Raw genomic sequence first — 24,049 nt, forward strand, 5'->3', positions numbered from 1 at the left:
TGGATCAATGAAATTAGCAATGTCTGCATTTTTTATCTTAATGTTTAGCTTAACTTAGAAAACTAGCTGTTTCTCCTCAGCCAGCATCTTCATCAATTTCTGAACATTTAACTGCTACCCATAGAAAATCCAAATATATTCAAAGATTCATCCAATTTTTAGCATTAGATTGGTATTTATGACATTTTTAAGGTGTAGCCTGTTTTATAATCAAAATTGTGTTCTGTGACTTTTGTTCCTTGAGCAATGAGAGGAAAACGTAAAGCTATGATCCAAAATTTAAATGTAAGCAAACCATCACAAACATAAAAATCAGCTTCGTCTTGGATATACTGTACATGTATGTTGAATATGTCTGAAACTTATACTGTGAAAAATCACTGGTTGTACTTTAAACTGTGGGGATTTTTTATGTTACAAGTCTTTTTTATCAGATCTGTGGTCCAGAGAGGGAAAGGGAATTTTCAAATAGACATGTTAGGCATATTGCTGATCCACTTACCCAGACTGACTTACAATGAGAGCAACAGCAGACTGAGCTCATATTATATCTAAAAAAAAAAAAAAAAAGCCAAGCATCCAAAATCATGACATGCAACATTTGATGCCACTGTGCACTGATAATATGCCGACTGTAGAGCGATCAGAGTGAAGGACAGACACACAAGGGATACTTTTCTTTTTCAACATCAGTAAGGTGAGAAAAGAGAAAAGGAGATTCAGTTGGGAGCAAGTTACAAAAAAGAGACATGCAGAAAGACAGAGACATTCAAAGAGAGAGAAGCCAATGATGCTGCTCATGCATTGGGATCACCACGCCCACTGAGCAGCCTGGAGCTCTGGAGTGAAGGAAGGATTTCATCTGTTTTATCTCCTCTGTCTTCTTCTTCTTTTTTTTTTTTTTTAGGTTACACAGAGCACGTCCCTTTTTTTCCCCTTTCCCTGCTTCAGTGAGGCAAAGATCTTAATCGCCCCTGACCGTAATCTACCAGAGTGGAACGCTTTTCTTCAATAGACAAAAAAGGAGCTTATAGATGCTGCACGCTGCAAGGGTATAATATCACAGGGTTATCCTCTGGCAAAAGGGGAAGGATGTGTAGTATGTGTTTGTGTGTGTTTTGTCCCGTTAGTTCCTATTGCAGCGAAGTGCACAGCAGACAAAGTGACAGGCATAGTGAAACAAAGGAAGAATATGCCACAACTTCATACAACTTCTTCTATCTTTTCTTTTGCCTATACAGAGTGGTACAGTTTAGTCAAAGTGTTGATGTAGCTTTTCCCTTTTGAGGCCTGTTTGTGTGTGTAGTTTTGGAGGGATCAATTAGTTGGTGAAAGAGGCAGTCACAGACTCAGACAAGAATTTCCTCAGTAACTCACACTAAAGTCTAGATTTAGTGAAAAAAGGGAAACGATACCGGCATCAGAACCCTAAAAAGGTGTGGGGGCACGGCAGGTGTAATCATAAGGGACGGTTTTGTTGACATTGCTTTAGGCGATACTGATGGATGAAAGTGGTACAATATGCAAAAAAGCCAAATATTTGTTTTGTTTGACTCTCTGTGCAGTCTGATGGGTTGACATTTGACAGTTAAGAGCATTTGAAAAGTCAACTTACTTCTTTACTGTTGACAATTTAATATCTTTTTTTCTTCTTCTGGCATCTGAATTGTCCTTATGTGGTAAACCATCCATCTGGTGCTTGGAGCAGACTAAAACTAACACTATATATTATTTGGAAAGAGAACTGCAATCATAGAGATCGTTTTGTTGCCACAGCCAATCCCCCTTAAAGTTTCACTCTCTCTATCTGGTACTAGGACTCCTTTTTCCCCTCTTTTCCTCTATTATTTTACTTTCGACATGTCTCGTTTTCTTTTTTATTTCTCTTTCCCTCCGTCGTCTCATTTTATTCCTGTCGCCTTTGTCACTTTCTCCCTCTCTGTCGTGGTCTTTTCTTGTTCTTTTGTTTCGTTGTCACTTCCTCTCTCTCAGCAGCGTGTTTTGTCATTTCTCTCTTGGTTCCTGTCTTTTTGCACACCGTTATAGACACATACGCACGCACACACACACTCACAGACTCACACACTCACAGACATAAATAAATCCTCTTTCTCTGAAGTCCCTGAAGTCAGAGAGAGAATATTATTTCCAAAATCCACAAAAAAGTCACTTGCGCAGAATATTCACAGCGCATTATTTCACTTGAAAAATAACACTCGCCCACCTAGCCTAGAGCTGAGAGCTGGCACATCAAACTTTCCAAGGATTCATCTGAGGTTTAGGCACAGTATTTAGGCAGAGGTATACATAATATGTAGCTCTGGTGGCTCTGTGAGGGGGGCTGTAACATGGTGAAGAGAGAATTTTATCCTAAGAGCTTTGTGTAATCCTTATCTCAGTATACATATTGTCTCTTTACTGGGGCCCTTCAGCTAGCCGGCCACCCCTGACTGCCAATGGTGACTAAGCAATGGATATTCAGGGTGTATCTTTTTGGTATAGTTAAATTATTATGAACTGATATTGGTTAATATTAGATTTTGAAGGCTATTTAGCTTATATGTTGTGAGTCCACATGGCATGTTAATAATTATGTGAATATGTGAGTGTAAAAACACACAGGTGTGTGTTTGTACTTATCTCACTATAAACGCACTGCCATTTGCCTTCATGGGAATAAATATTAATTCTTTTGTGTTTGTTTCATAGCAACAACTCGCTTTCACATTTGTTACAGCCAGCGCTGAATCGGAAACCGCATGTGCCGACTGACAAGCCTCGCTGTGATACTTCCTTGTTAAGCACGTGTGTTGTCCGTGTCTCTGTGAACAGTGTGGACTGGGAAATTGGATAGAATCTCATCAGGCGTAAATAATGGCAGCTATCTGTAAATAGCGTTGGAGCAGGGGAGCAACAGATGCTGCTCCTGGTGAAGGAGAAAAGCCTGCTCTCCTCCACTGAGCCTGCTCCCCGCATGCTGCCACTCACGTATTTGGCTCCCATTAACACTGATCTATATTAATTCCTTGGAAAAAAAAAAAGGATGAATAAGGAAGTTGATTAAGGAAATGAAAATCTATTCTGCTGAGCCGAAGCTCAATGTGTTCCAGTCTGTTTCACACTCTGGGATTTTTAAACCTTAATGGCTATCCAGTTAGTCACAGATCAGCGAAGCAAGGCTGGGATACAATGTTTATTTATCCATCTACTTATTCTTTTTTAACATTTAACCCATCTTCCTCAAGATATGAGTAGACTTATCAGCTCCTATAGATGTAGAGAAACACCTTTCCCCTCAACACTTTTCACTGAAGTACAGTGTATCTAACTCAGTCTTTCAAGCAACACCCCTATCTTAAATTCTGCATGTGTACAGTCAACAAAAACTCAGTGAACTACAGTAGTTTGATGAAATGTACCTGGCATTCATCAATAGCCTGAATGAAAGCAAATGCCTTCCTGTGTCCACCGAGGCTTGTATCCTCCCATTGATTTCTGGCCAGGCATTTGCTCACCCTAGCCAAGGTCCAAATGCAATTTAAGTGTTGTGTGGGGACGCGTTTCTAGCATAGAACCTGACATGGTGTGGTCAATAGCCCCAGGCAGTGAATGAGCTCTCAAGTGGTATACAGCAACAGCGAGACGTATTTCCTCTTCCAGCTCACCTCACACCTCCTCGTCAAATTAAACGATAGAGGCTGGAGGGCTTTCTGCGGGCCTTCAGCGTGCTTTCACCCTTCCATCTCTGAGAGGACAAGGCAGGCCGATGACAAACACCGCTGCTCACACGTGCAAGGGAAAAAAAACCAAAACAAAACACTTCAATTATTCCATTTAAAATGGCATCAGCTCTCGACCCTCTACTTCAGGAAATTAAATTTCAAAATGGACCATGGTTACGACAGCAAAACAAAGGCGCTTGATGATTAAGGGTGGATTTTAATAACGCCAGATTTTCTACACAGGTCCGCAGAATAAGGGAAATGAATGTAATAATTTCCAGGTCTTGTAAGGTTAGTGAATTGAACAAAAAGCCTGGAAAACTATGGAGCATAAACTTTTTCAATGATTAAATCTCGTGCGTATATATAATGAAGTTAGAGAGAGAGCAGCCACTGCCATATTACTCTGAGGTTTTGTTGTGTGTGAGCACAGACAAGATAGCTGTGCAGCTGTATTTTTATAATAGCTTACAAGGTTTTTGGTCACTGACATTAATACCAACATATGCTCTGCCAACATGAGATGCTATTAACATATGCTGCGTTGAAAAGTAACACAAAGCACATAGACGTGTTAGGAATGACACATCCTTTGTTTAAGTGTGTAGACACGCACGGAGGCTGTCACCAGCTTCAGCATCCAACCCCTCAGCCAGGAGAATAATTGCCCCGGGAAGCTGATGGACTGTCAGGAGTCACACGAGCTTGTTTCCTCTGTTCTCCTCTTTTCTTCCCCTCCTGCCTGGTGACACAGACAGACACTACGGAAGCACCTTGTGTTCTCCATGCACGGAGATAAACTGCATATTGCATTCTGTTTCAAGTGTTACAAATCTCTTGCAATAATATAATAAAAGATGTATTATTCATTGCTTCAACAGTGATGGGGGGGGGGGGGGGGGTGAACTATGCATATGGCGCATGTGCTATTTCAAAAAGCCAATGCTGGGCGACGTCTGACGGGTGATGAGGGAACATCACATCGTGTCTCTGGTGTCATCAGAAGCTGGAGAGGGGAGATTAGTTGAGTGAGGACAACACGGGCAGATACACTTCATGGCTGGCAGAATGGTGGTAATATTTGGAAAGAGAGGGATACTGGTGTAAATAAGCATACATTTTCAATCTACTGTATGATGAGAATCCATTTGTGGTCCCCAGGTGTGACAAACAAAAGGTTTGGATGTGTTTGTTCCAGATCTGTCTAAATGGTTTTGCTTTATTTCCCATAGAGATAGGGTGCGCGGGTAGTGTGGAATTGGGGTGCTGGGGGTGCCAACTGAGTAATTTCGCTGCCTACACTCTGCAGAGGGTATAATTGCAGACCTTAAATATACCCATTCTGCTTTGGCACATGTGAAAAGCTGGGGGGGAAAGGCAGGAATTGTGGGTCATGTGGGTACACAAACATGTGGTGTGTGTGTATGTGTGCAGGACAAGCATGGTTGCACGTTAGAATGTGTGTAACATATATGCATGAGTACTACCGTACATATATATTATTGTGGAGGAATAGTGGAAAAAATGCCTCCATTGTTTCATTCCAAGAAACCTCATCACAACAGAGTATATTTATGAGGTAGTGTAAAATGCACTATATTTTTAGGGAACGTATTCTATTTTATGTTGGTGATTTCCAAGTGTTTTTCTATTGGCCTGGGGGCCTGTGTGAATGAGTAATAGACAGAGTAATGGCTTCATCCTTGCCCGGCTAAATTTGTTTTTTTTTTCCTCCTGCCTTGCAAATACACCAAAAAAAAAAAAAAAACTGCCAAAAAAATGATAAATAGCAGCTACCCAATTACTCTGGCATCACCGTATTCAGGAATTTATGTTTACATTATCAAGATGTACCACTGCTCTGCATGACAACACCTTGCCACAGAAACAAATGGCATTTACATTTCCTCTGGGTGGTAGCTAGGTGCAGGTTCCTATTCATTTAGCCAGTTTCCCTCCTGAAGTAATGGGAGGCCCTGACCTAGAGCCTCTCTGTCAGCCCATTAGTGAGCGTGGAGAGCATTGCATCGGCGCTTCTGCTGTTCTGCCACTCAGAAACACCCCCTAGAATCAACACAAACAAGCCCAGAACGCTGCCCCTCCTGCTCACACACACACACAGCCAGGCAAGATGAAGCTGGGGCATTGATTTTATAATGATGCCCTGGCTGCTTCCAGCCATGGAGGAATTGGAGCTGGCTGAGCTGAGCTCTTGGTGTGTGGAGAGTTTTTTGGATAGGAGCCCTGCTGGTTGCTGGGACTAGTCCGGTGGAGAGGCTAGGCTACAGACGTGTGCAGTCGGTGGATCCAGAGCATGTAGAACATGGAGAGGCAGCCATGCCCAACTTTACAGAAGCACCCAGAGCCAAGCGTCCCTCCTCAGCACACACAGACCTGCAACTGCCAATCAAAGCAGCCTCCGGCGCTGCCACTGCCTTGTGCGCATAAATTAGCATGTATTTGCATAAGAATCCACTCGTTTAGCAGACCCACTTGGCTCTCCCCCCAAATGGCATTTTCTCGCTCCCCCCTCCCTCTATCGTTCACTTTTCCTCTCCTTATCCTTTTTCAAGCACCGATAAGAGCTAGAAAATAGTGTGTTAACCCTTTTCATACCAAACCTCTCTTGACACAAATTACATGTGTGCATGCATGACTGAATGTGTGCATATGCTTGTTTGTTGTGCGTTTGCAAATGAGCAAAATGAGCCAACAAATGATTCAAAATACAAACAAACAAACATAGGTAAGCTAACATACTTCGGTAATGTGCACAGCGCACTACAGTTTCTTTTCCTGAAAATTGCTTTGCAGTTTGTGTGTTTACTCCGATAATCTTCTGGAGGAAAAGTTCTGCTTTTACCATTAGCTGTCTTTAAAATGTCTTGCTCTTCAAAGTCGCACCCCAGCTTATGGGTCACACAGCATTCACTAACACGGCTACATTATTCAGTGACAACTTTAAAGCCTTGTTTCACACAGTTCAGCCTCAAAAGACCACAGAGAGCAGCAGTGCATGCATATCCCTCTAAATTACTGCTTAGAAGACAGGAAAATTCAGTTACTGGTCAGCAATGGTTACAAGGAAGGTGAGCGAGACAGGGGAAGAGAATGAGATGACATGAATTTTTCACTATGAACAGTCAATCAGGACACCATGCAGCAGGCCTGGCAGGGATTAATAAGTAAAGAACAGAGAGGGCTACCCATTGCCCTGAGCACAAGTTTTGGAATGCAGTAATTGGCTAGGATTGTGCCTTCGGAGTCAACTTGAAGCTGCGCACATGAGCCTAATGAAGGTTTCTCTGACTTTGTTGTACTTTTCCCGCCCATTCTGCTTATTTTCAGCACGGTCCACGATTCTCATCTGGTAAATTATTGAGGGTGTTCTTTGGTCCGTAAAGCTGGCTACGATTGCTAAGTTCTTTGCTCCCAGCTATACTCCACAGGTGATTAGTTACCATGGATGTATTAAACAATGGATGAGGTATTCAAACATGGTGCCCCATTCATTCCAATGAAGGCTGCTCAGCCAGCACATGCAGTACACCGAAAAAGCTTGTCTTGCTTCCGTGCCCATAATGCATGTGCATTAGTGTCTTGAGCTGGTACTGCCTGGCTGGTGGTTTATTTTTTATATGGTTTATATGGAAATATCTTGATACAGCTGTCTGTGGTTTTGAATGTGTGTGATGGAAATTTATAGCAGATTTTCTTGAAATTGATGTCTACAGCAACTTTTATATGCAAAAATCACTACACAGAACAGCAGTGTGTCTGGGACTTACAAGCAAGTTACAGCGAACAAGGTAGAGTTTATGTGTGTTTGGTGTGTGTATATGTGTGTATGGAAGTGAATTTGTGCTGCCTATCATATGGACAGTTCAGCATCAAAAAAATCAAGAGTCATGAACACATCGACAGTAAGTGTCCACACAGACAAACAAATGCACTCATGTGACTCTTACAGTAGGAAGCAGAAGTCATATGATGGTAAACACATGCGTCTGTGTGGGAGGTGGTATGAATTACACACGAAAACGCATACACATGTTAGAGAACATGAGTTAGATGTGTGTTCAGGGGTCAATCTATGTGATAGGTGGCACAACATGGAGAGTTAACAGTAGCCTCCTACACAGCTGTGATGAAGCATGTGTGACTCCTGCTTCTTAACACAAGCCTTACATTTATGAAATATGTAAGTGGAACTGTGTGCAGGGGCATGAAAGTTAGGACTAGGTGTGTGTGTTTGGATGTGCATGCACGTGTGGGTGTGAGTGTGACTATCAAAAAGTGATAACTTACACTTTTAAGTTAGGCGTGTTTATTCCATGAGGACAACTGGCATATTTTAGCTCAGTCTGTGTATTTATGTGTGCATGTGTGTGCATGTGCGTGTGTGTGGGTGTTTGTGTTTTTAATTTAACGTCCAAACAGCAGCTCAAACCCCAGGAGGTTGTGCAGTCGCTCGGGGGGCCGCTCTCCCTTCCCATGCTCCCTGCTGGTCCAGGCAAACGGCTGAGCTCCCTGTCACCATCTCCAATTGTGTTTCCTTCCCTTCCTCATATCTAATACGAGTCACACACACTCAAAGAAACACACACACCCAAAGGGCTTAGGCTGCCCTGTCTCATCCCATTTCCTCAGCGCCTTTGATCCCCAACCCTCCCAAAAATACATTGCCCCCCTCGCAGTGTTAACTTCCTGCCATGCTATTTAAGCTTCCTTGTCTGCCTGGAGCAACCACAGCTTTGGTGCTAGCTGTTGCTGTCTTCTGATGACTGCGGTGCAAGAAGAACAGGCTGGGGGGTGTTGGACAACGGGAGCAGGACAAAAGGCCCTGAGGTGCACCACAAGATAACAATGGCTCATTACTGCCGAGGAAGGGTTAATGTTCACAAACGGCTCTGAAGGACCCCTCCCCAAATGCCGCTGCTTGTTATGAGAGCTAATGATGTCAGCGGAGGGCCCTGCTTGTTGATTAGCCTAAATGGAGGACTAATAGAAGTGCGTGAGCGTAATTAATGACTGAAGGGGAGCCTAACGAAGACAAGAACACACCGCTGTGGTGGTGGGTGTTCCCGGGTTAAGTGTGTCCCCGGACAACATGGCAGGGCACCTTATCAGCTGGCCACACTATCCCCAATGCCATCTCATGCCATGCCCTGCCATGCCATGCCATGACACCCACTCCAGCACCCAGACAGGCCAGCCTTTGTGGCCAGGCCTAATTAGCTGTCACAACAGGTGGAGCAGGGACCAGGGACACTCTGTGGTCTGCTCTCTGACAGCACAGGTCCCTGCAGAGCTTCCCCAGACACTGACCGCACAGGAACAATGTGTGTATGTGTGTGGGGCGGCAAGTGCGTGCACGCATGCATGAATACATGTCTGTGTGTAGGAACATTTTTGTGCACTTGAGGTTGACAGAGACTATGGGAGCTAAAAAAAAAAGACAGGATGTGATGGTGAAGGGTATATCAGGAAACAATGTACACATACTCACTAACAGACAAACTGAAAAAAAGTCTTGTTTTATTGCAAATGTGGGTAGGAAAAGATACAGTGTACGTGCCTGTTTGTGTGTGTATCTGTGTTTGGAAAAGTTTAATAATTATATTTCAGTTAAGTTTTGCCTGTCACTGCTTTAGACAAGAGATAGTCAGCCTTTACCTGAGTTACCCCAAACCAGACAAGAACACAACAGAACAAAATACAATACAGAGTAGAATAGTCTTTCTTTGTAATTATGTAATTATGGAGCAGAAACACATGCAGTATATGAATAAAGATCACTAGCGAAGTCTGCCACAGCAAATAACAAACATTTTGAAAAAACACAGCATATAAAGATAAAACTACAGTGTCATCCTCACCGACAGATTTACAGGTTGAAGCAGATGTGTGTGTGATTTATAGTGCATGTGAATTAGATATAGTGGATGCCTTAGATACTCCAGACACTGATGACAGGAAAGGTAAATAATTTTAGGTGCAAAAGATGTTTTCTCTGGGCAAATCTGTGGCCATAAACAATCATTCTGCCTTCCTCTCCCTTAATAGCGGCCCATTTACACGCTTCCTCTGTATCGTCAGACCCCTGTCACCTCCCTCCCAGCACAATACATTACTTAGTGTGTTTCGCTCCAACCCCCTGCTGCGTTTGTCCCTCTTCTGTTGCTTTGTGCATGTGTATGCGGGGAAGATGCAGTGTATGCTGATGCTCCCTTCTGTATGCTAAGGCCTATGTAAGCTGCAGTAATACTTTACTGATAGCTAAGCTCACACACACGCACACAGTCACACACACACTCACACACACACTCACACAGACACACTGCAGCTCTACACACTCCCCTGGTTTAATCTATTACCATTTTTATGTGGCTCAAATATTCAGGCCGTGTTAACCAATGCATCATTATGAGGCGTATAACTGCAAAAGCCAAAGGATTTATAGGCTTAAATAAATTATGTGATACGATAGTGCAAGTTTTATGAGTTGCAACTTTGCAAATATTCTTTTAAATAATAATAATAAAAGAAAAATATCCTGGAACCAGGGTGTTGTTGTTGGAAGATGTGAGGAGATGATACTGTTAAAGCCCACCTTAAACTGCACATCTATCAAGCTATTCACGCTATACCTTGTCTTTACAATCATCTCACACACATTATATGAATTGATGGGTTCATTTGTGGCATTTAAGCATTGTTTTTTTTCCCTCCTTGCATTGCTAGTGCTGTCATTTCCCTCCATGTCCTACTCGTGTTCCCTTAATGTATCTCAAATAATTTCTATTGAGCATACTCATACACCGTGGTGTCAAACATTACGCCCAAACACACACAACAGCGTACACAATGATGTATTGTGCATTTGCAATGTAATATGTTCTACACACGGTCACTATACATCACCTCTGATGTTGTGTGAGTAGGTCTATTTGATCCCATTTGGCAGATGGATCCAATTGTCCGGGCTGATATTGGGTTGTGACAGAAAGCAATCTAACGGCAGGCTCATTGATGATGATGAGTTCTGTTCCATTGCACTGAGATCCAGTCCAATTTCAAAAGCAAATTCAGCCATTCATCTTCCAAATACTTGTGGCACTTTATCAATTGCTCCCAGTCTTTTATCTATCACTTCGATTGATGTGATCATTTTCACAAACAGCCTTCTGTGCTAACGGCGTCTTGAAACACACTTGCAAGGCTGTATGCTTGTGTGTGTGTGTGTGCTGGTATGTGTCTAAAGGCATCTCTGCAAGAGTCTGCCGGCATATATGTGTGTGTGTGTGTGTATGTGCAAGAATGTATGCATTTGTTCCCAAGTGTGCATTAATGTGCATGTCTTTGTGTGCTTGGATATCCACGTCTGCATTTTTGTGTGTAATAACAGTCCTCTACTGTTCAATACAACAATACATCTTCTGTTCCATTACTATTATCTTTATTTTATTTCTGTGTTTGTTCTGCTGTGTGTATTTATGAGGCCGTTTAACTATGATAGTGTCTGTTTGATGAGCATCTTCATGTTCTTGCCTTCCATTACTATCAGCAGCCTGTGAGTGAGTATTTGGGCAGCTTTATGAATCTGTTGTGCCTTTGTGTGTATTGTAATGTTGTGTATGTACTGTAGCTCATTATATCAACAGCCTATGTGAGAGTAATCTTAAACCTCATAGAATCAATACCTGAATGCTAAAAATGTTAATATTTTAACATGTTAGAGGATGTTGCTACACACAGTACATTCTTTGATAGTTTTTTTTGGTTTGCATTTTAACTGCAAAGAGAAAAAAAATAGTGCGTTCATATTTTATCTCACTGTAAACACAACCCAAGAAAACAAAACTCTATTATCTTTGAAAACTTATCTGTTCATTTTCCAACAAAAACAAGAGAAGACAAATGCCTTAATAAAATAGAGAACAATAGATACATATTTTATTGTTAGGCTCAATGTATCACACCGTTACCACTGACATTCACCAAAAGAAAAAAACTGACTATTTTCACACACAAGTTAAATAAGGTCTTGAACAAAAGTATGTGCATATTTTTCAGGTGTTAGGGTCGATGATGGAATTTTTAAAATATTAATAACGTTTAATTATGGTACCTGTTATCTTGCTTTACTTGGAATACCACCCCGTTCTGGCTATCTCAACGCAATTTGCAAATGCACTTGCTGCACAGAAGAGAGCTGTCTATGTAGTGACATCCTCTCTCAGGTAAACACATGAAAAATTGTGTGTCTGATGCATGTCTCGAGCTTGTGCATTTGCTATAAGTCAGTTCTTGCTTTGATGTTACTGGGAATTTTATTCAGATCTCACAGAGGTGATGAGAGGTACAGGTTGTCTATTGAACTCGCCAGTGCAGGAAGAAGTATTCAGATCCTTTACTTAAGTAAAAGTACCAATACAGCAATGTAAAAATACTCATTACAAGTAAAGGTCCTGCATGAAACATGCTATTTAAGTAAAAGAACATAAGTATTAACAGCAAAATGTACTTCAAGTATTAAAGTAAAAGTATTCATCATTTCGTCCCTCTGACTGATATATTATTATATATGACATCATTAGATTATTATTACTGAAGCATCAGTGTGTAGCAGCATGTTACTGTTGTAGCTGCTGGAAGTGGAGCTAGTTTGAACTACTTTATATACAGTTACCTTGTTTAGTTCAGTGGTTCCCAACCTAGGGGTCAGGCTACTCCAAAGGGTCAGCAGATAAATCTGAGGGGTTGTGAGATGATTAATGGAAGAGGAAAGAAGAAAAAAAAAGTTCTGATACACAAATTTGTAAGATGTCAAAAGCCAAAAAGGTTAGAAACCACTGGTTTCCTCTTTAACAATGTGTTGTATTTTAAAAGCTTGTTATATTATCCACTGTGTCAAATTTTCATCTTAAAAGTAACTAAATCTGTCAAATGTAATGGAATAGAAAGTACAATATTTCCCTCTGGAATGTAGTGGAGTGGAAGTATAAAGTAACATAAAATGGAAATACTCAAGTAAAGTTAAAATACCTCAAAATTGTACTTAAGTACAGTACTGAGTAAATGTGCTTAGTTATTTTTATATTGATTGAATGTATGCACCATCATATGATTCTAAAACTGTGTGTGTGTGATCCTGCTGTCATTACCATCAGCCATTCGTTTTTGGGTGCATAATTTGTCTAATATATCAGATACTACTTTACATCACTATGACGAGTCTGTGAGTATATTTCTGTATAGTTGAAGACACACCACTGGCTGCCAGTTGGCCTCCCTCTGATTTTGTGCAGGCCATTTCGATGTGTGCGTTAGTGTGTGTGCTCTGGGCCTTTAGTGCTCGATTGTTGGATGTTGTCATTGCCCGTAGCAGAGTGAGTCCAGCTCCATTCCCCCCTTCGCTCTGTGCTCTGTGATTGCTCACCGCTGACTCCTCTCATCAGCATTGTGGTGTGCACGGGCTGGAGCACAGACCCAGCCGCCAGGTATATGAGAGGAGCAGAGCAGGATATACACTCATAAATCTGACAGATGCATGGTGTGTCATTACCTTCCACTTATTATTATTCTCCCACTCCTCTTTATACTGTGAGCCACTTTAGCTGTTTTCCCGGCCCAGCTCAAAAACATTTGTACTGTGGCCTTGCAGAGTGATAGATGCTCCTGGGGAGGTACCAGGTTATTGTTGCTTCGGCTTTTTGTTTGTGTGCAGGGCTTGCGTCTGTGCATATAACCTCCTGTGTTTTGAATGTTTGCATTGGCAGCACTGTGTGTACACTATTATCAACTTGGATTGTTTTGTTTTTGCACAGATCTCATATTTTCCCTGAGCACTAGAGGCTGCACAGAATCTCTCTATAGATTAAACAGTTTATGTGCATGTAATTTTAAATATTACTTCACAGTGGTCCAAGTTAAGTACTTACCATTTAGAACAACTAATTTACTTCTCATCCCACTTCAATATATTAAGACAGAACACAACCCTATGCATAAATGTGGCTGTTACATCATGGCAAGCAGAACCTACTGCAAAGCTGAACTTCTGCCTTCTTGTTTCCTAATCCTTGAGCTTCTTGTATTCATTATTTCTCCTTCCTTTCCTTATCTACCCCTCCACCTGCCTCACACCTTCTCACTGCTCCTTTCTCCTACACTTCCTTCACTGCTCTTCTCCTTTTCCTACGCACAAATACGTACCACACACACACACACACGCGGCCCCGCTGAGGTGTCCCTGCAGCCCAGAGAACGAGTGAGAGAGAGACAGGGAGAGAGAGAGGAGAGAGCAGCAGTCGCCTCACAAGAGCAGACCTCATAAAACTCCCTGTCACTTTGACTAATTTGTTAGTCTTGTCTCACTGTGTCGAATCGTCATCCCCCCCCCTTCCCCCTGATGCACCTCTACCCTGACTACCCCTGTCCTTCTTTCCATCCCCCCCATATTCATGGGAAGACGAGGGAGGGAGATAGGGAGGAAAAAAAGGGGGCAATAAATGTAATATAGTGCGCTGGCCATTGGTTGCGGTGATCTACACAGCAATCCATCTACAGTCAGAGGAAGAACAGAGGCTTTATGGAGCAGAGGATAACATGATGGCTCGATTTCTCATCCACTTTCTGTCTCTGTCTGCCTCTGTCCCACCTCTAGATGAGGCCTGCTGGGCACCGGTGGAGTAAAAATTAAAAGTAGAAAGGGAGAATCAGAGTATTATGAATGCAGGCTGGGCTACAGTCCCCTAAAGTAGATTGGGTTGGACCGGGCCAAGCAAGGCGGGGCGGTATAGATTGGTTCAGATGTTCAGCTAGACCTCTCAGAGGACTAAGGAGCCAATACCGGATTCATAGAGATAAATTAAAAGTCAAAACCCTGCTCCGGAGAGGAATCAATTGCCAGGTAATTATGGAGAACGGGACAGAGATTACAGAGACAAAACACAAACACAGAGATGCTCCCCTATGACGCTGCAGCATCACACCAGGGAATAGTGTGTTAGCTGAATAGGAACACCTTTTTTTTTTTTGCTGTTGCTGCCCCCTCCCCTTGCCAAACCGACCCCCAGTACCTCATCTTTAAATAGGAGCTTGGGCTCGGAGCTAAAAATAGGCCGCATTTTCACCGCCAGCCACCCTCTGCTGAGCTGTCAGCGCCCCTTCTCCCTCTTCTTCATAGTGAGGCAGACACAGCCCTCCTTCATGTGTTTTTGAGGGAGACAGGGAGTGTGTGATCACTCCAGTTCTAACCCATCTCATCCAACACACACCGCAGGCCCAACCTCTCCTGACTTGCTGGCCTCACAGGGAGCGCCGCTGTGAACTCGCACACCAATTTGAGAGAGAGACTCATTCCCGCTGTGCTGGCCCTGTTTCTCTTCCACACAGAAATGAGGGGCAGGATGTCCTGACATGTGAGTGATGAGTGATGGAGGCAGTAATTTGGGCTGGTACAGTACAGGCTGTACAAGATCTGGGAGCTCACTTGCCAGTGAGATAGGTCTACAGTGAGATAATTGTATTTCAAAATGCAGTGTACTTTTTATTCAAGGTGGGGGAAAAAAAAGAAAGCATTACCTGAATGTACTGTATGAACTCAATTTGGACAAGTGTCATTCTATCAAGGAATTTTGTTTGTTGTTTTCATTTACTAGTTTCCTTTTTTTTGGTACCATACGGGTTGGAGATGGTTTTTAAAAAAATGAAATATCAAAAACAAGCAAACAAATAAACAAAAACACAGTAAAGCCAATTACAAGCTTACTATAACTCTTCAAATTAATTGTAAAAAATGTCAGCTTACTTCAATGAAACGGCAGAATACCCTTAATTCCACAAACCAGACACTGATAATAATGACAGATCAGGGCAGTTACAGTGGCTTCACAATGGGTCTTAGTGTCTGTATATATTTCCTTGGTTTGTTGGCTCTTTAAGAAAAGCCAGTCTGCATTAAACATCTTTAATTAGGCTTAAAAGGCTATAAATGGCATCAACAGCTCCAATGAATTCACTGACAGCTAAACTGCTGAATGATAATGAGAGACATCAAACAATGGATGGCTTATCGAGAGAACGGTACCTGGTGACTTGAGAACTAACTGTATCTGATATGTGAGATAAAATGAAACAAACTGAGATTAAAAAAACAACAAAGAGAAAATAATAGTGTTTTTGGGGTATTTGTAACATTTCACAGTGAAGATGGTCTACATCAGTATTTCTTTCCCAGTTGTCTGTAACATTTCACTGTGAATTCTACATCATAGCTTTTGGATAAATGTGCTCAGTTTGTTTAGTTTTATGAAAAATCTGACAGCTGTTAAAAGTTCACAGTTCTCATTCCAGAAATCCCTTATGGCCAGATTTCCATGACTTCTCTTCTTCTCTTTTAAATCACAGGGTTACAATGGGGTGAGAGCTGGTTGTGCAAAAGCAGCTATGATTTCAACTTTTATTAATTCCAAATTGCAACAGAGTTACAGTTGATATGAACAAAATGATGTAGTAAAGCAGAATCAGGGGTGAAATAGTTTTATTTAAATTTTGTTATTTGTTAAAAAAACAAAATAAAAAAAACCACTTACACAATTCTCTAGGGAAAGTGACGTAAACTGGATGATATTACAAATAGTCAGTTTATGCAGGGCTCAAACAGAGTAATGCTCAATCACAGTTTTGGCAGTAATGGTTTTGTTGTTGCCTGTAGATGCACCTAAATCAGTCTAACTTTATTAAATGCCTAAGTTTAAATTTTTACTTTTGGACTAATTTTCAGAACAGTTAAAACTGCATATTTGTTTGGAAATGTAACTTAATTGTTATAAAAGGGATCAGTGTCCCTTTCACAATGAAACCACACTTTATTACAGATTAAAGAAATTAGTGACCAGACGTTCAATATCTCTATTAACACAAATTAATCTTATAGAGGCTCATCATCTGCCTTTGGCATCATATTTGTGGAAATGTACTGTGTATCTGTGTCTTTGCCACTCTGCACCTCCTGGGGAAGACTATTTTTCTACTTAGAAAAGCTGGTCTAGACTCTTCTCTCCATTTGGTGAGGCATATTCGTCATGTGCCACTGTGATTTGCAGAGCTGTTTAAAAGTTATGAGATGAGCAATGTGACTGGCTGGGAAGATAATGATTCATCACCATACCCTCCCATTAATATCCCACTTCGCCTAACACGGCGAGCGTGGATGCTCAGTGAAGAACAAAAAATAGCAGCTGCACTCAGATACGCCTTCATTGTGCATCATGCACATATGAAGCAGTGATTGTTGTAAATGCGCAGTTAAAATAGGGCCCAACATGGCAAAACTCATTTTTATTACAACCGTGTTAAACCATCCTTTGGAAATATATTTCATTCCTTTATATTGCATTTAGCTCAGTCTTTTTCTGAGTGACTTGACATTTATTGCATCAGCAGCACTTGAAGGATGTTTTGTGTGTTAGCCCAGTGCTCACTTTACAAAAAAATTTACTGAGAAGACTTCCGAATTATCTGCGTCTCCAGCAGGTAGTTCTTTGTAGAGCGCCAATGGCTACAGCATATATGTTAAAGAATCATGGCAGAATAGCATGTCCCAAAAAATCTGAAGTACTTACTAATCCTATAGTGTGATGGTTAGTTGCAGTAATACATGCATGCTGTTCCAGACGTGTTTAGTAGATTAAATAGAAGGTAATAATGAACATGGAGTTAGAAAAACTGAGTGCATTTCAATTTGCAGATCAGGACTTTCTCACAAGTGTAATTTATTCTGTCCATTTCATCTTTGGATCACTACAAAGTTAATCTTCTTGCTAGATATCTGTAAAGCAAGGAAGCTGCCTAAGTTAAAGGGGCTCAACAGTAGAGGAAGAGTATTTCTGCATTTAGTTTTTCAAAAACGAGTCCAAAATTTCTGGAATCATATTAAAACAAGTGACCCACTCTCCTTTTCCTACAAAGCCCTATGCTGCCCCCCTGTCTACTTGTCCTGAGGCTGGCCGAACCGTCAACCACTCAAGGTCTTTACACCACAACCACTGCAGCATCAGGACTCATGCACTCAGAAAATTAAACCAAACCAAATTATGATGAAAGAAAAAGAAAAATGCAGAGATTACTGGACAGAACAAACTAAATCCCAGAACAAAATGGAAACGATACGTAGCCTCAAACAGACTACACTGTGGCAACCTACTTGACCACAGTGTCTGATACAAAACACTAAGTACAGACTGAGTGAGCACAACCTGGCAGTGGAAGTAGGCCTATACAGACAGACCTGGCAGCCCAGAGAGGAGAGGTTGTGTTCTTACTGTAAGCAGGGAACAGTAGAGACTGAGTTGCACTTCCTTACTCACTGTAACCAATATCAAAGTCATAGAGACCAATATTTTGCAAAAATAATAAAAATATTCCCAGAACTCCTCTATCGACTCGGAGAGACTTCCAGTCCTATTGGGAGAGAACTAGGACTGCTGTAGACTGGTGGCAAGATATGTAACAGACTGCCATGAGCTCCACAGCTCTGAGACCCCTTTTCCACATGGCTAATAATTAATATTTATCAATTAATAATTAATTTGTTGTATTTATCTCATGTTACTCTTACTTACCTTCCAAGGCTCATCTTGTTCTCCATGCTTTTTTTAATTGTTATTGTTTATTTTGTTTATTTATGTTTATTATGATTGTATAGTTTGTATTAATATGCTTGCTTGTACTGTATGCAATAAGGACACTTGAATTGAATTGTGTCTGGTAGATAGCATTTCTCCTTGCTTGCTTTGTGAGCAGTGGTATTCACAAAGCACGGTCAAAGGCCAGTGCTGTCCTTGTCGCTCTTCCTCTCCACTGCACTGTTATCAATCAGACACACTAGCCAAAGACAGATGGACTCAAATGCATGCACACACAAACACATACTGTACACACACACACACACACACATCCACATCCACACACACACACAGGCATACACTCTGAAACTTACACAGTCTTTTACTGGAAAATGTAAGCAAGTTGCTCTCTTCCACACTGTTGGGTTTCCACCCCTCCGCTACTTCAGCTGACTTTTATTCATCATAACAGAATGAAAAATATAGATTTGCCCCTGGAGATAAAGAAGAAAAAGAGAAAATGAAAAAAATGAATGTATAGACATGAAGGAAATAGAGCATGAAGGAGGGGGGAAATATGGAGAGGAGAAAAAAAGCAAGTGAAAGAAAGAGAAAGACAGAAAAAGGGAGAGACGAGGAGAAAGAGAGATGGCCTCTCCAAGTGCAGCAGCACACAGGCACCGAGCTGTGAGTTCCCAGGCAAGACAGCATGAGCTGCCTATTTGTCAGCATTGATCAACCCATTAAGGGGCTGTGGTGGGAAGCATATTGGTTTTGGAGGCCAAAGGGGCAGAGAGAGACAAAGATAAAGGAAGACGGGGGGCTGTTGAACTCCTTTCAGCCTCGGCAGCTACACGTCTGTTGGATGAAAAAGTCTGTAGTCTTCCTCTCCAATGTCTATGCAGTTCATTTTGCAAGGCCCAACGGGAAGGTGGTAGATGTCATTTGTCTTACAGCATCTCTGGAGGCTCCACTGTATGTGTTATCTTAGCTTTCTGCTGCTGCAATGCTAATACGAACTAGCTAGCTTCTCAGACAGACAGAATGTCACTTGTCCTCTTCTTCAGTGTGTGTATGTGTGTGCGCAAAGGGTGGGTGGTGGGGTGGGGGTGGGTCCTGGCCCAAGGGGAAAGCAGGCTGCCTCTTCGCCCAGCCTCTGATGAATTCATATAATTAACTCTGCCTTGATCTGTTGGCTAATCCTGCACTCAGTAATAAGGGATTAAAATGTCACCTAAGCCACCTGCTGTTACTGAGCCCCAAGACTTTTTGTGCCTTGTGTGTATGTGTGTGTGTATAACAGTGTGTGTGAGAAAGAGAGAGAGAGAGAGAGAGAGAGAGAGAGAGAGAGGGAGAGGGAGAGAGAGAGAGAGGATAAAAGTAAAGTGAACTTAAAGATTTCTGTGGAGTAAGCTTGTGTGCTAGAAACATGCCCTGTTTGCACGAGAAAATTTATGTAGAGGACACTATAAAGTGGCTCAGAAAAGTAGACAACTACTGCCATATGCATGTGCAGCTACTCACAGCTCCATAGTTTGGCATCAAGATGAACTTCATAATTTGGCAGGAAGCTGGAGCAGAAGTTGCAGCAGACTCGCTCTGAAAACTCATTGTCACAGTCACTGAAAAGGGACATGAAAGTGGGACATGCTGGAAGGTGGGAGTTGAGAAATCTTTTTTTCCTCCCCTCTTACTTTGACCTCCTTGGACCAAGTAAAGAAAAAAAGAAGAAAGAAAGGAGTGCCAATTGGTTGGCTAACAGCCTGCAGACCAACGGCCAGCTTGCCTTGCCTCCCTGCCGGCCACCTCCACTCGGTTGCCTAGCAACCCCAAGTGTACTTTTGGGTTGTCTAATGACTCTTGTTGCTGCAGTGGCTCAGGGGCTACTAATGAAGCCTCCTGACCAATCGTTGCCGTTTAAGACCTGGAAGCTGACTGATCACTGGGCAGGGATCTGGGGACTTCAGGCTACCCTAAACCTCTTATGTGAGACAAATTCTGCCCCCAACCTTAGCTGTCGTCAAGACACACTCTCATACACACTTACAATATGTACACAAAACACACCTTCACTTACTGCTTACAATGCTCCAACTGACCTAAATTCTCTCCACTGCGCACTCCGATACATCAATGCTGCACACCACCTGTACTTTACCTAAGACTCACATGTAAACATACTCAGTGCAATATTGATGGCTGTTATCCAGCCAAAAACAGCAGAAAAGAAACTGTTCTTGTCTGCCTGTTTAAGACCATACAAGGATTGTTATAATAATGATAAGAGTCTCTTTCAGCTCTTGACCCACACTACAAACAAAAAACAATCCTCCATCCTCCCAGGGCCCCAGTGAGCCAACTTCTGACAGAGTAATAGCTGTAGAGGAAACATCTGGAATACCAACCCCTCATGAATCCCCATCAGAATACTAGTGACTTTCTCTTTATCTTTTATCTTCATTTTTTTTCAAAGAAGTACAAGTCACCTCTGCTTTTGTTTCAAATGTGATCTAGTAATCTTGTAGAAACATGCTGTTGGATGTATTTTTTAGTGAAGAACAGTGAGTCAACAGGTCATTCTCTAGCTCAGTGATGCTTCAACTCATCAGAGACTGACTGCTGCAGAAATGGAGTATACAGTATGACCTTTGTATTTCAGTATATGCATTGAAATTACAATATAGGAGAATATCTGTGAACAAAATAGTTCTGTTTGGAGACAACTTAATTCTTTAGCTTATTGTCTGGAAAGACTATATCAATGTTGTTTGCCTAACAAGAAACACAATGTATGATTTATATTTAGCTCTTTGTCTTTAGTTTTTACATAAAAAGATTTAAAAATTGTGTGGCGATATATTAGCATCTGTGTGCAGGTGCATTTGTACGGGTGTGATAGCTCCTGTATCTATATCTGTGAGTGTGCATACAGCTTCATGTGCTTGTCTTTGTGAAGTGTCCGTCATCCCTCTAAGCTTTATTCCAGTGTCACAGCATATTGCTAGGTGAGTACATTACGTCCCCAGGGTGTCACCATGTATACACTTGTCTATACATGTCCACCAGTCTTAGGTCTATATTTGGCCATGGTCTGGGCTCATGTCAACTGCTGTCAAGTGCTGCATTGCCTGAGGGCCCAACACCCACTGTTTTGCCCTAGCTGACTGATCTGAGTGGGCAGTACCTTGTGCCATTCACTGGTATTCACATGTTGTTCGCATGGCCTAGTTAGAACGGTAGGCCCACCGCTGACTGAAGCCAGAAAAACACAATGCCAAAATAAAACACAATGCCAAATATGACATGTGTGGGTAGCTTCAATAAGCAAGGGTCTTCAAGGGTGGCTCTTAACACCCACCCTTTCACAGAGGAAAGAGGGAATATTATTCCTGCTTCAGAGAAGGCACAAGATCGAGTGATTTTGTGTTTTCATATTCAAACTCCAGGGAGTGAGAAAAAAACAAAACCATAGACAGGGGAGCAAAAAGAACCAGGGGAGTTTTTATTCACGGCAGGCAGTTTTTAAAAGGTTTTTTTTTTTTTTTTTTATGTTAGCTTGGCGACGTTTTGCTTTCACCTCACTATGAAATGGATCTTCAAAGGCTGTTTATCGATTCCCTACTGTTAACCTTTCACAAGCTGTTTCACAGCTACGCTGTTCGGTGGCTCTCAATAGCCTCCGGGATGAGGAGGCTGGGGCAGGGTGGGGTTGGCTGACCATACCAGTGGCATATTGGCCGTGAGTTGCAAAAGGGCTTCTGGGTAGAGAAGCGAGAGAGGTGGAACGGATGGAGGCAGCGAAAGAGGGATTGCTGAGGGTCAGGGATGAGCAGGATATAGCTGGTGACTGGGAGTCTGGAGCCAGGAGGGGACAGGAAGAGCAAGGGCCAGCCAGAAAGGACCTCTCCCTGTGGGGCTGGGAGTGGCTGATGTAATGGCATTAATCTCCAAGTGCCATCTGACACCCAGTGTGGCTCCGTCATTGAAAACTGCTAATTCTGCTGAACTGTGAGGGGAATTCAGGCATCTCTGGAGGCAGTGCCCTGGATTAATTAAACACGCTGGCATGGAGCACTGCACAGATTTATCTCTTTTACGGCATCGTCACTGTTTGATTTTTGTGTTTAGCTCACAGAGCAGGACAAACTCAGGATATTAACGCCAGGAACACTGCCACATTTCACTTGTTCTCTTCCCACTCCATATATTGTAGCACTACCTGCTCTAGCTGCATGCTAACCTGGGATTTCCCTTCTCTTCTTTCTCTCTATTCCTTTCTCTCTCTCTCTCTCTCTCCAGATGAACCGGCCCATCCAGGTGAAGCCAGCCGACAGCGAAGGACGAGGAGGTAATTAACCTTCTCCTGGTCTCCACAGCACACCCCCCTTAAAAAACACACACACGCAAACACACAAATACACTGGAACAGCACACATGCAATCCTTAATATTCCGCTCTCACTTGAGACACACTGGGAGTTAGTAGACCAGCCGTAATATAGGTCACTTGCTTCTATTGACTTCCCATCTGTGCCAGCAGAGGGGCTGTCTCAGGTTCACAGTCACTGGGAGCGGTTCAAAGACAAGACAGAGAGACATGGTAGAAAGAAAGAGATAGAGAGAGGATGTAAAGGAATGGGGAGTGGAGGATCTCCATCCCTCAGTGTCCACAGAGTCATAGTCAAGCCTGCTTACAGATAAGAGGCTGTGGAATACACCCCAGACATACACACACAGATAACCACAAACAAAAAGTAATAGAAAACAGCTCAGAGTTACACATAGAGACTACCGATTTGACTGAATGTATTCATTCATCACTGAATGAAGAGAAAAGACAGTAAGAGTAAGTGGGACATATTATTTCAGAGTTTGGAGCTCCTTTGTGGTATACACAGCATCAGTTTTTGTCTGGATGACCGCAACTAATTGGTTGTTTTACCTACCTATCTTAAAAGTTTAAAACTTAATACTACTGTGACACAATTACACTGGAATTATGTAGCTGATTGTTGAATCTTCTGAAAGTAATCTCAGTCAGATTCAGTGTGATTCAATGTGTGATGTGACTTGAACTCCACTGACTGGATCTGGATCAACAGGTGCAGCTCTACAAGTCAAATTTGATCACTTATATTTGGGGGAGGGGGGTCTGTTCAAAGATTAAAATATTCAATTCTGCTTTTACGTTGTGCTGATTCTCTTGCACAGCCTCCTCCCTCCATCTTCAGACTGACTGACATGCTGATTGACAAGATCATTCTGAAGCATTTGTGACTAACATCTCTGAGGTTAATGCAGATTAAGCCAGTTAAAGATTTACATGGGTGGAATTAGATGTAATTGAACCGGTCTGTGTCTGCCCTGCGCTTGCATTTCAGAGTGGTGATTTAGACTGCCTAGGTCAGATTAGACTGAGCCACTTCACTGATTTATGTGGTCAAGTGTGAATCAGATGGCCCATTTCTATTGCCACACACACCCCCGTGTAGATCTTATTTTTGTCATGGCAGCACTTTAATTAACGGCCATCTAAAAACAGGCAAAGTCTGACCGACAAGGCCTGGGCGAGAGCCAATCGGCATTCTCACCAAGATAAATTGGATCTCTGGGCTTAAGAGGGGAGGATGGATGGGTCCCAATATCAATTACTACCCTTTTTTCAGCAGAAAGAGAAGGGAGAGGAACAGGCAGT

General features: G+C 42.2%; 1 protein-coding gene and 1 long non-coding RNA gene across 2 annotated transcripts in view; one reads left to right on the forward strand and one right to left on the reverse strand.

Annotated features, from left to right (window-relative positions):
- Positions 1-24,049, forward strand: part of celf6 (CUGBP Elav-like family member 6) — a 152,007-nt gene that overhangs the window by 72,171 nt on the left and 55,787 nt on the right. The window contains exon 3 of the mRNA XM_067594659.1: positions 22,655-22,703. Coding sequence (XP_067450760.1) covers positions 22,655-22,703 — 49 coding nt within the window. The remainder of the gene's footprint in view (positions 1-22,654; positions 22,704-24,049) is intronic.
- Positions 1-24,049, reverse strand: part of LOC137186056 (uncharacterized) — a 99,568-nt gene that overhangs the window by 47,094 nt on the left and 28,425 nt on the right. The window lies entirely within an intron of this gene.

Source organism: Thunnus thynnus, chromosome 1 (assembly GCF_963924715.1).
Source record: "Thunnus thynnus chromosome 1, fThuThy2.1, whole genome shotgun sequence".
NCBI classification, from domain to species: domain Eukaryota; kingdom Metazoa; phylum Chordata; class Actinopteri; order Scombriformes; family Scombridae; genus Thunnus; species Thunnus thynnus.